General features: G+C 48.2%; 1 protein-coding gene across 1 annotated transcript in view; it reads right to left on the bottom strand.

Moving 5' to 3' along the window:
* The window catches only part of IQANK1 (IQ motif and ankyrin repeat containing 1), a 16,047-nt gene extending 2,937 nt beyond the window's left edge, over nucleotides 1–13,110 (bottom strand). The window contains 8 exon segments of the mRNA XM_061171743.1: nucleotides 7,676–7,801; nucleotides 7,873–7,942; nucleotides 7,944–8,038; nucleotides 8,106–8,270; nucleotides 8,883–8,938; nucleotides 8,941–9,033; nucleotides 9,953–9,967; nucleotides 13,020–13,110. Coding sequence (XP_061027726.1) covers nucleotides 7,676–7,801; nucleotides 7,873–7,942; nucleotides 7,944–8,038; nucleotides 8,106–8,270; nucleotides 8,883–8,938; nucleotides 8,941–9,033; nucleotides 9,953–9,967; nucleotides 13,020–13,110 — 711 coding nt within the window.

Genomic DNA, 13,110 nt, shown 5'->3' with positions numbered 1-13,110 from the left:
TGAAAATTAATAGATGAAGGGATTTAATGGATGAATAACTTAGATAAGTAGATGGTTGGTTGAGCAAATGGATAGATGAATTGATGGGTGAGTTCAATCATTCACAACTTTTGAGTGCCTTTCGTGTGACAACCAAAATGTATGACATTGGAGAATACAACTGTGGAGTGAACTAACATAGTCCCTGCTTTCTCGAAATTTTCTCTCAAGTAAACAGCATGAAATGTGTGTATGAATGCACGGATGAAGAGATGTGTGAATTAACAGTAGTTAAATAAATGCATACATGAGGATGACTTAAGATGGTAGTAAGGCTAAAGTGGATACAGTAATGAGGGGATAGACTGGCAAGTTTATCAATAAATGATTCATAAGTTAATGAGAAAATGTGTGAATTGATGAAACAGTGTCAAGTACTGGGAAAAAAGATTGTATTCAATGGATAAACTTATGAAAACAATGATAGATGGGTAGATGAACGATAAAGGGATGATGGAGGGAGGGACAGATAATGATTGATAGTTATTTAATTCTTCTACATCATTACTGATTTTTCTGTCTACTTGTTTCACCAATTATTGAGATAGGGATGTTGAAATCTGCTACTATCATTGTGGGGTTAGTTCTCTTTGTAGTTCTATCAGTTTTTGCTTCATGTATTTGGAAGCTCTGTTAGTAGCTGCAAAAACATTTAGGATTCTTACGTCCTCTTGATGAAATGATCCCTTTGTCCTTATGAAATGATTCTTTTATTCTCAGTAATATTCTTTGTTCTGAAGTCTACTTTTTCAGATGTTAATATAGTCATTTCAGCTTTCTTATATTTAGTGTTATACTGGCATATTTGTTCTATCCTTTTAATTTTCACCTATCTGTATCTATTTTATTTTATTTTATTTTACTTTTTGGCCACATTGCACGGCACGTGGGATCTTAGTTCTCCGACCAGGGATCGAACCCATGCCCCCTGCAGTGGAAGCGCAGAGTCTTAACTGCTGGACCGCCAGGGAAGTCCCATATTTTAAGTTTGTTTCTTACAAGCAGAATATAGTTGGATTTTTTTTAAATTTATCTTTATTTTTTTTGGCTGCGTCGGGTCTTAGTTGCAGCACGCAGGGTCTTTCATTGAGGCACGTGGGATCTTTTTCGTTGTGGTGCGTGGGCTCTTTGCTGCAGCACTCGGGCTTCCCTCTAGTTGTGGCCTGCAGGTTTTCTCTCTCTAGTTGTGGCATGCAGGCTCCAAGGTGCATGGGCTCTGTAGTTTGTGGCTCTGCGGGCTCTCTTGCTGAGGCGCGCGGGCTTAGTTGCCCTGCGGCCTGTGGGATCTTAGTTCCCCGACCAGGGATGGAACCTGCGTCCCCTGCACTGGAAGGTGGATTCTTTACCGCTGGACCACCGAGTAAGTCCCTATAGTTGGACTTTTTAAATCCGAATGACAATCTCTGCCTTTTAATTGGGGTGTTTAGACCATCTACATTTAATGAGATTATTGATATAGTTGAGTTAAAAATTACCCTTTGCTATTGTTTTCTACTGGTTCCATCTGTTCTCTTTTTCTTTTCTTTTTTTTTAAAAAAAATATTTATTTATTTATTTATTTATTTGGCTGTGCCAGGTCTTAGTTGCAGCACGTGGGATCTTCGTTGCCACGTTCGGGATCTCTGTTGTGGCATGCAGGATCTTTAGTTGCAGCATGCAGGATCTTTAGTTGTAGCATGCAGGCTCTTTAGTTGTGGCATGTGGGATCTTTTAGCTGTGGCATGCAGGATCTAGTTCCCTGACCACGGATCAAACTGGGGCCCCCTGCACTGGGAGCGTGGAGTCTTAACCACTGGACCACCAGGGAAGTCCCTGTTCTTTATTTTCCTTTTCTTCTTTTTTTGCCTCCTTTCTGATTGCATATTTTTTAGAATTCCATTGTATCTCCTTTATTATCTTATTAACTGTAACTGTTGATATTTAGTGCCTACTTTAGGGTTTACAGTACATATACACCTATAACTTATTACAATCTACTTTCAGATTATATTGTACCACTTCACATATAGTATAAGAACCTTCCACAGTATATTTCCATTTCCCCCTGCCAACCTTTATAAAATTTTTGTCACACATTTGAGCCAAACAACTATAATTTGTGCAGTTTTCAGTATGTGTATCTACATGTGTTATAAAATCCCATGACATATTGCCATTATTTTTGTTTCTTCAATTACCTTTTCAATAAATTTAAGTAATAAGTCCCTATCTCAGATATTTACCTAGGTAGTTACCCTTTCTAGTGGTCCTCACGTCTTTGAGTGGATCCATATTTACATCTGGCATCCCTTTCCTTCTATCGGTAGGGCTTCCATTAACATTTCTTATAGTGTGAGTCTGCTGGTGATTGATTCAGCTTTTGTATGTCTGGAAAGGTATGTCTTTATTTTGCCTTCAGTTATGAAAGATATATGCACTGGGTATAGAACTCAAGGTTGACAAGATTTTTTTTCCCCCTTCAGTACCATTAAAGATGCTCTCCACTGTCTCCTCACTTGCATTGTTTCCAACAGGAAATCTGCCATAATCCTTATCGTTGTTCTTCTGTCTGTAACATGTCTTTTTTTCCTCTGGCTGCTCTTAAGATTTTCTCTTTATCACTGGCTTTGAGAAATTTTATCAAATTGTGCCTTAGCCTGATTTTTCTTCCTGCTTCTTGCTGAAATTTGATGTTTGCTGAGATTTTGGGAATGTGGTTTATACTTTTCATCAAATTTGGAAACCTTAAGGTTATTATTTCTTCAAATATATATTTTTTTCTGTTTCCTTTTTTTAAAAAATAAATTTATTTTCAGCTGCATCGGGTCTTCATTGCGGTGCACGGGCTTCTCATTGCGGTGGTTTCTCTTGCTGCGGAGCACAGGCTCTAGGCACACAGGCTTCAGTAGTTGTGGCGCATGGGCTCAGTAGTTGTGGTTCACAGGCTCTAGAGCGCAGGCTCAGTAGTTGTGGTGCATAGGCTTGGTTGGTCCACGGCATGTGGGATCTTCCCGGACCAGAGCTCGAACCCGTGTCCCCTGCATTGGCAGGCAGATTCTTAACCACAGCACCACCAGGAAAGTCCATCCTTTCTCTTTCTTCTCTCCTTTGGAGACTCCAATTACATATATATGAGGCCTCTTGAAATTGTCCCACAGCTCGTTGATCCTCTTTTCGTTTGGAGGAATTCCTTTTTCTCTGTGTGGTTTTATTTGGAGTAGTTTCTATTGTTTAGCCTTCAAATTCACTAATCTTTACCTCTGTTCTGTCTAATCTGACATTAATCCCATCCAGTGTTTTTTGTTTTTCATCTCAGACACTGTCATTTTTACCTTTAGAATTTAAGTTTTTTATACCTTCCATGTCTCTATTCAATTTTTCAAGCATCTGGAATACAGTTATAATAGCTGTTTAAATGTCTTTTATGCTAATTCTAATATCCACATCAGTTCTGGGTTTGTCTTGATTGGTTGAGTTTCTCGTTATGGTCATATTTGTATGCATCTTTGTATGTCTGGTAATATTTAATTGGATGCCAGACAATGTACATTTTGCCTTGTTAGGAGCTGTATATTTTGTATCTCTATATGTATTCTTGAATTTTGTTTTGGGATATAGTTAAATTACTTGGAAAGTTTTATCCTTTGGGTCTTGCTTTAAGGTGAGGCTGTACCAGAGCGGCATTTACTCTAGGACTAATTATTCCTCCGAGGCAAGATCCTTCTAAGTGCCCTACCCAGTGCCACGTGGATTGTGAGGTTTCCTGCTTGGGCTGGTGGGAAAAGGCTAGGCACTGCTTCCTTCCCTCCTGACAGATGGCTCTGTCCCCAACCTTGAGACATTCCGTCACACACATGAGCCATTGAGTACTCACCTGAATCCCCAAAGGGGTCCCTACACACCTCTGGAATGCTCTTTATCTTTTTTTTTTTTAAATTTTATTGGAGTATAGTTGATTTACAGTGTTGTGTTAGTTTTATGTGTATAGCAAAGTACATCAGTTATACATATACATACCACTCTTTTCTAGATTCTTTTTCCATATAGTCCATTACAGAGTATTGAGTAGAGTTCCCTGTGCTACACAGCAGGTCCTTATTAGTTATCTATTTTATATATAGTAGTGTGTATATGTCCATCCCAATCTCCCACTTTATCCCTCCCCCCATTTCCCCGCTGGTAACCATAAGTTTGTTGAATACATCTGTGACTCTATTTCTGTTTTGTAAATAAGTTCATTTGTACTATTTTTTTAGATTCCACATATAAGCGATATCATATATTTGTCTTTCTCTGTCTGACTTACTTCACTCTGTGACAATCTCTAGGTCCATCCATGTTGCTGCAAATGGCATTATTTCTGAAACGCTGTTTCCCTTTGCAGCTCTCTTCTCTCTGGCACTTGCAGTCTGACTGCCTTGGAATCCCTGGACTCTGAACCCTGTCTCCTTAACTCAGGGAATTGACCAGGCTCTGCCTGGATTCCCCCTTCCTGCACCACAGCCTGGAAGTGCTCTCAAGGTGGTTAGCTGGGCAATCAAAGGGCTCACATAGTTTATTTCCAGCCTCTTGGGGATCACTGATTATTCCCTGATGCCCAGTGTCTTGAAAACCATTGTTTCATATATTCTGTCTGGGTTTTGTTGTCGTATTTCAGGTGGAAGGATAAATCAGGTTGCATTTACTCCATCCTAGAAGCAGAAATCTCTGTTCATTTTTTTTCAACCTTCTTTCTGTGTTTCATTTTGGGTAATTTCTATGTCTTCTAATTAACTAATTTTTCTTTCAATGTCTAATCAGCCATTAATCACATCCAGTGTGTTTTTCACCTCCAACACTGCAGTTTTCAGAAGTTTAGGAGTATGTACAAAAAAATAGAGACAGATGGATGTAGAGGTGTGCTGTGTGAGATACAGCTGTAAGTTTTAATGCCCTTGTCCACTTATTCTGTGATCTGTGTCATTTCTGAGTCAGTTTTGATTGATTTTGCTCTTCACTATGGGTTATATTTTCCTGTTTCCTTGCATGACTGGTAATTTTATTAAACTTTTATTTGCAGACAATTACAGGTTTACAGGAATTTGCATGTACCCTTAACAAGTTTTCCCCAATGATGGCATCTTATACAACTATAGTGCAATATACAAAGCAGGATATGGACATAGTACAATCCACAGACCCCACTTACTTTGTTTCAACAATTTTACATGTATCCCTTTGTATGTCTACAGTTACATGCAGTTTTATCATATGTGTAGATTTGTGTACCCGCCACCACAGTCAAGATGCGACCTGTCCCATCACCACAACGCTCCTCTGTGTCACCACTTCTAGTCACATCACCTCTCTCCCCTTTCCTTCCCTGCCCCTATTTCCGCCCCGCAAAGCACTGATCTGGCCTCCGTCTCCATTAATTTCATCGTTTTGAAAATGTTATGTGAATGGAATCAGACAGTGTGTAACCCTGTGAGATGCGCTCTTTTTTCACTTGGCAAAAGGCCCTTGAGATCCGTCCAGGTGTTGCTGTATCACTAGTTCCTTCCTTCTCACAGCTGAGGAGTGTTCTGAGGTGTGGACTGGCCTGAGTTGGCTTAACCTTTCACCTACTGAAGAACATCCAGGCTGCTTCCGGTTTGGGGCTGTTACAAGCAGAGCTGCTGTGAACATGCGTGTGCACACTTTTATGTGGACACAGTCCTCACTTTGCTGGAATAGAATGCCCAGCAGTGTGTGCTGAGTCCCATGGGAAATGTATGTTCAGTTTCTTAAGACACAGCCCCACTGTGTTCCAGGGCAGCTGCACCCCTTTACGTTCCCACAAGCACTGGGTGAGATCTGGCTTCTCTGCACCCTGTGCCATCCTCAGTGGTTTCCATTTCAGCATTTCTACCAGGTGTGATGGTGTTGAACAGCTTGTGTTTATTGGCATCATTATATCCTCTTCAGTGAAATTTCTCTCCATGCCCGTTGCTCAATTTATAACTGGATTGTATCACTTACCATTGAGTTTTGAGAGTTGTTTGTATATTATAAATATGGGTCCTCTGTCAGATATGTGGTCTGCAAGGATTTTCTCCCTCTCTGTGGCTTGTCTTTTCATCCTGTTAACAGGGGCTTCAGCAGAGCAAAAGTTTTACATTTTTAGGAAGTTCAATTTGTTGGGTTTTTTTTTTTTCTTTTATCGATTGATTGTGCTTTTTGTCTAAGAACCCTTTACCAAGCCATAGGTCCCAAAGATTTTCTCCTGTGTTCTTCTAAAGGTTTTACAGTTTACATTTTGCATTTAAATCCTAATCCATTTTGAGTTCGTTTTTTATAGGGTGTGAGGTTTAGGTGAAGGTTCATTCCTTCGCCTGTGGACGTCCAATTGCTCCAGCACCAGACTGTCCCTCCTGCAGCCAGTGGCCTCCCGCCCCCCCGCCCCCCCCACCCCCGCCACCAGTGTGCTGTCCTCTCAGTGCCCCCTGCCCCCTGCCCCACCCTCAGGCACCGGCGGGCTGGACATCCTCCTCAGCACCCCTCAGAAGGCCGCCTGCATGCTTCTCCAGCCTTCATGCCCCGTGCCCACCGCCCGGGCCTGCCCCAACACGACCCGCAGAGAGGTGGGCCTCCCTCTGCCCCCTCCTCACTCCAGCCCCTCTGAGGCCATGCCAGGCCCTTTGGTCCTCCTAGCCTCACATTTTGCTCCTTTGAGGAGGAAGCAGGAGGAGTTTGAAGCCAAAGGCTCTGCTGGTCTTTTAAAGCTTGTCCTGTTGCTTATTAAAGAGGAGAAGCCAAGAAGAGTGGAGGGGATGCCTTCCAGGACAAGGGGGCAGCACCCTGAGGAGGCAGCTGGGGGTGAAGGTGGCGCCCGGGACACGGGGTCCCCAGGTGGCAAAGGCCCTGGCACCCCACAGGTGGAAGCAGGGGCTCAGCAGCAGACCCGGGCCAGTCCCACATTTTCCAGCCAACACCTCGGCTCTACAGGCTGGGGTGGAAGGACACACGGCTGAGATGGGCGAGGGCCTGAGATTCCAGTCAGACTCATTTAAAGAAATTAAGGCCGTGGCACTAGGTGATCCAGCTTCATGGCTGCTCCCACAGGCCCTGGGTCAGCCGCATCTGACCTGGCCTCCTGGGCCGGGGAGAAGTCCAAGCGCCCGTGTCCCCAGCCTGGCCCAGGGCCTGGGAAAAGGCCCCTTGACATCGTTCCCGGGCGCCACGGAGGAGCTGCCAGGCCGAGCCGCCTTGCAGGGTCATGGCTCCGAGCCCTAGGGCTCAATTTTCTCAGAGACGTGGAAATTCTGAGTGAGGGGCCAGGTGGGCGGGCCTAGTGCTGCCCTCAATGCCCCAGAGCTCCCGCGCTGGCTCCCGAGGAGCCAGTCTGTTTCTCCACCTCCCATGGTAACACTGCTTCCAAGGTGGGCTGAGGGTCCAGGGACGTGAGTAGAACCCCGGCCACAGGAGGCCCTCAGAAACTGGGAGCTGTGGTCTTGATCGCACGTGCCCGGTAAGGCTCATAGCGAGGACTTCGGGAGGGGAAGGGCCTGCAAAGGCCTTGCAGGTGGTTCTGGGTCCTGGAAGGTTCGGGACCAGCCGGGGCGGGGCCCCCAGGCTCCTGACAGCTTTGGGGGTGGGGGAGCAAGCGCCCCGGCGGCTTCTGCCCACGCCCGCGCACCTGCTCGGGGGTGCTTCCGTCGTCCGCATACACCCGGGGGTCAGCTCCGAGCTTCAGAAGCACCTCCACGGCTTCCAGGTGGCCCCCGAAGGCCGCTCGGTACAGCGGCGTCCGGCCGAAGGCGCCCTGCTGGACGCGCTCACTGAGCACGGCCCGCCCCGGCGAGGCGCGGCCCCCAGTCCTCGCCCGGCGCCCACCTTGCTGTTGCGACTGGCGCCCTGCTCGGCTAGCAGCTGGATGGCCAGAGACTGCCCGCCCGCCGCCGCTGTCCTCGAAGTCCACCAGGGCCAGGCGCCGCTGCAGCCGCCGCGCCGCCCGCGCCGCGTCGCAGCTCACGCCCTCGCGGTTCAGCAGCGCGTCCACCTGCGCCGGGCGGCAGTCAGCGGCGCCGCGAGCTCAGGGCCCGCCGCCCCGCCGCCCCGCCGCCCACCTCCCGCAGGATCGCCTGGATCTCGCCCAGGTTCCCGTCGAAGGCCGCCTCCAGCAGGCGCGCCCCGCGCTGCCGCTCCTCCTGCCGCCGCCGCTCGGCCGCCGCCGCTTCTTCCCACTGCCGCCGGGCCGCCTCCTGCTCCCGCCGCAACAGGGCCACGAAGGCCTAAGGGCGGCCCAATGCGGTCACCGCCCCAGCCCTGGGCCCCCAGCCCCGATCCAGGCCCGGGAGCCCTGCAGTTCCCGCCCCCGAGCCCTCCTTCCCCGCCCCCAGCCCTGCGTCCCCCCGCCCTAACCCTGCGTCCCCGCCCCCATCCCTGCGCCCCGCCCCCAAACCTGCAGTTCCCGCCCCCGAGCCCTCCTTCCCCGCCCCCAGCCCTGCGTCTCCGCCCCCAGCCTTGCGTCCCCACCAGCGCTGCGTCCCACCCCCCCCGCCCTAGCCCTGCGTCCCCGCCCACAGCCCTGCGTCCCCGCCCCCAGCCCTGCGCCCCCGCCCCCAACCCTACAGTTCCCGCCCCCGAGCCCTCCTTCCCCGCCCCCAGCCCTGCGTCCCCGCCCTCAGCCTTGCGTCCCACCCCCGCCCTAGCCCTGCGTCCCCGCCCACAGCCCTGCAGTTTCCGCCCCCGAGCTCTCCTTCCCCGCCCCCGAGCTCTCCTTCCCCGCCCCCAGCCCTGAGTCACCGCCCCCAACCCTGCAGTTCCCGCCCCCGAGCCCTCCTTCCCCGCCCCCAGCCCTGCAGTCCTGACCCCACTCCGACACCCACCCCCGTAGACCTCACCTCCCTCTGCAGCTTCTCCATCAGCTCCCGGTAGTCCTGGTGGTCCTGATCACGTGGGCCTGCTCCTTTCTCGCCAGGAGCTTCGGGAAGGCTCACTGGATGGTGGTGGCTGCTTGGTCCTCGGCGGTTGGCCCTGCTAGTGGGGAGAGGGCTTATGGATCACAGTGCTCCCCGCCACGCTGCGGTCCACGCGGCTGCAGGACCAACACCAGGTGTGCCCGAGCTCCAGGTTAACAAGGCGAGCGGAGCAGGCGAACTCCCTCCTGACCTGACGAAAGGATCAAAAATGTTCTAAAATCCACAAACACGACTAAACCAGAGTAATCCACCGGCGGAGAGCAAGTGAGGAGGTACAAGGAGTGGCAGCCGAGAGCGGAGAGAGGAGCCGGGTCTCGGCACAAAGTCTCCTGCCCTTCCCCACCCCAGATACAGCTGGGACCCTGCGAATACCTTCTGAGCCCCCAGCCTGGGAAGATGGTCTGGAGATGTTGGTGGGAAACCCGAGGAAGTCTGAGAAAAAAGGCTTCTGGCAGAGAAGCCCCTTGTGGATCCCCACAAGACCCCTTCCCTCTGAAAGCCAGAAGGACCTCTTCCGAATTCAGGCACCCGCATCCATAGGCGGGGCTGACTGGGCTGAAGTGGGGGTGTCTCAACCCACAAGCCCACTGGAACTCAGAATAGGGAGCCCAAGGCCCCTGAGAGCTGTGATCCACTGGCGGCACACGCGGCCTCGCCCCAGCAGCGCCCTTGGCTACAGGGAGGGTCCGAACGCCTGCCCTAGGAGAGACGTCCACACCCACCTGCCACTCTCTGCCCATGTGATGAGGCGACCAGTTAGCCTCTCTGGGCCTCAGTGTCCCTTTCTCTAAAATGGGGTGATGGTAGCTACACCCCACAGGGCTTTCCAACAGTCCAATAATAGAACACTGTGAGTCCTGAAAGTAACTGCTCAACCTATGTTTCCGTAATTGAGACTCCAAGCAGAGGAGAGCCAGACCCAGTGGCCATGCTCACCGTGAAAGAACTGGCAGGCGAGAAGGTGCAGACATGCCATAGGGAAGGGATGACACGGCTTTCAGAAGACGCTGGAAGAAAACAAGCAGAAAAGCCAGCTGTCCAAAAGCACCGCAAGCTAGGGAGGAACTTAATAAAAACAAATTCAGTAGAACAAGGGATCAAAGACAAGATGGGAAAAACAGAATGAGGAGGTAAAAGAGTCATCACAGAAAAGAAGACAAATGGAAAACAATACTCAGTTCTGCAGACCAACAACTAAAGCAGGACCAGCTGAAAATAGAGCCGATGTGGTGCAGAGTGGAGCTCGGGGCAGGAGAGAAGGGTTTGGGAGGGTCACAGTGAATGCTAGCAAGGAGATGGAAACCGGAAGGAGGAGACACAGATGATGACAATAAAGCGTGACAATAATTAGTGTCTCTAGAATGCAGAGACTAGTGATGGGGAAAGTATTTAGAGATAAAATACAAAAAAATTTTCCTGAAATGAATCTTAAGACAAAAGGGACAAAGAATATACCAGGAAACAAAACAACTGGCAGGTTGTTTTTAAGGTTGCTGACTCTTAAAAAAAAAAAAAATGTTATTGGGATTTCCCTGGTGGTCCAGTGATTAAGACTCCATGCTCCCAATGCAGGGGGCCCGGGTTCGATCCCTGGTCAGGGAACTAGATCCGGCATGCCACAACTAAGAACCCGCTTGCCACAACTAAAAAAGATCCCACGTGCGGAAACGAAGATCTCACATGCAGCAACGAAGATCCTGCGTGCTGCAGCTAAGACCCGGCACAGCCAAATAAATAAATAAATATTATATATATATATAAAGTTACTCGAGGACCCAAGCAGAAAAGAAATCAAACTACGCTCTCCTAGGACTTTTTTTTTTTTTAATAAATTTATTTACTTATTTATTGGCTGTGTGGGGTCTTCGTTGCTGCGCGCGGGCTTTCTCTAGCTGTGGCGAGCACGGGCTACTCTTCGTTGTGGCACGCGGGCTTCTCATTGTGGTGGCTTCTCTTATCGTGGAGCACGGGCTCCAGGCGTGCGGGCTTCAGTAGTTGTGGCACGCAGGCTCAGTAGTTGTGGCTCGCGGGCTCTAGAGCGCAGGCTCAATAGTTGTGGCGCACGGGCTTAGTTGCTCCGTGGCATGTGGGATCTTCCTGGACCAGGGCTGGAACCTGTGTCCCCTGCATTGGCAGGTGGATTCTTAACAACTGCACCACCAGGGAAGTCCCTCTCCTAGGACTTTTTATAGCAGCATCAAATGTAGAAGTCGATGACTCAGTATTCACAGAATTCCAAAGGGAAAAGAGTAGCTCCAGAAGCTCCTGCACGTGGCTCTGCTTCTGCCATGTCAATGAAGGAGGTTAGGACCAGTCTTCCCAATGACAGCAATAGAAAAGACGGACAGAATGAATATGCTGTAAAACGTGTCTGAAGGCACTGCAAAGATGAACGAGGTGAGCTCAGGGCAGGAGAGCGCAGGAGTGGCCCCAGACCAGCAGACAGGCTTCCCCTGGCAGCAGCCACCAGCACCAGAAGCACAGCGCCAGGGGGAGGGCAGGGGCACAATGTGAGCAGGGCTTCTGCAGGTCTCAGCAACAAGGGGACAAAATCTGTATTCCAGAGCACTGGGTAAGGGCTTAGGGTTGCCAGGTTTAGCTAATAAAAATACAGAACATAATCCTGAGGACATACAGTAAGAAAGGATTTATTTTTTATCTGAAATTCAAATTTAAATGAGTGTCCTGTATTTTATCTGGCAATTCTATTGAGTAAGAATCCTGAAGAACTCCATCCTTTGGGAAATAAAGCAACCCTTGTGGGAACGGAATCCTCAGCTTCAAATCACTCAACCCCCTGACTAGATTAAGGTAATCTGAGTTGCCTCTAGCCTTGGTGCCTACCAGAAACTAAATAAGTCTCCTCTGGAGGAAGATGTCATTGTCCAGGACTTTAGCATACCTCCAACATTTTTAACAGGCAATGTACAGCAACCAAAAAATATCAGGCTAATGAGGAACCAAGATATGAGTGAAAAACAAGAAAAATGATGAACAATAGAAACAGACCCAGATGCAGCCAATAATGGAGTTCTTGGACATAGACTTTAAAATAATTATGAGTGATATATTCAAGGAATTAAAAGACAAGACTGAAAAGTTTGGGCAGAGAACTGGAAACAATAATAAAGAACCAAATGGAAATTCTAGAATGTAAAAATACAAAACATAAATTGAGAGTTCAATGGCTAAGTTTAACAGCATAATAGACATAGCTGGAAATAGAATTAGTAACCTGGAATACAGTACAAATGAAAATATCCAGATTAAAGACAGAGAGACAAAAGGAAAGGTCTGACGCCGATGTCATGGGAGTTGCAGGCACGAGGGAAAGAGAGGATGGTAGTAACGTTCAAAGAGAATTTTTCAAAACAAACAAGAGATCAAGTCAGAGCTTTGATACGCATGAAGAATCCCAAGCAGGATGAGTACAAAAACAAACAAGCACACACAAACACCAGAGCACACCATAGTATAATTGCCAAAACCTAATGAAATGAGAACAATCTTCTTCACCCCTTCAAAGGGGTAAAAAAACAGTTTTTAATGCAAAATAAACACACCTTTGGACAAACAAAACTTTAGGAGGATTCAGTAGCAGCAGACCAGCAATGAAGAGAAAGACAAAAGAGAAAGAAAAAAGGCAGAAGAGACAAAGCCAAATGGGACATGGAGGTGCAGGTAGGGAGGGTGCATTGGAAAGAATACACGTAAGAGTTGTGCAAAACAGTAGCACCAACATCACAGATATATGAAAGCTAAAACACACACAAAATAATAGCATATCTATTGGAAGAGGGTAAGTGTAGTTAAAAGGGCTAAGATTCTTGCATTGTCAGAAAAGTAGAGAGGTATAGTAGACTTGAGAATTCGAAGACATGTTGTAAACTCTAGGGTAACTACTAAAGATTAGTAAGAGAACGTTGTGGCAGACACACACTAAGGTAATGCCCTGTGGCTTATGCCCTGTGTGAGCCCTCTCCTTGAGCGTGGGTAGAATCTGTGAAGTAGCTTTAATCAGGCAAAGGTGATAGGCTGTCACTCCCATGGTTACGTTACATTCTGGAAGATTCCATCTTAGCAGACTGACTCTCCTGCTGGCCTTAAAGAAGCAAATGGCTGTGTTGAGAGCTGGCTGCAGAGGGGCCAT

The sequence above is a fragment of the Eubalaena glacialis genome, chromosome 17 (genome assembly GCF_028564815.1).
Source record: "Eubalaena glacialis isolate mEubGla1 chromosome 17, mEubGla1.1.hap2.+ XY, whole genome shotgun sequence".
NCBI classification, from domain to species: Eukaryota; Metazoa; Chordata; class Mammalia; order Artiodactyla; family Balaenidae; genus Eubalaena; species Eubalaena glacialis.
The sequence above is the reverse complement of the archived record's forward strand: the minus strand, read 5'-3'. Positions and strand labels throughout refer to the sequence as shown.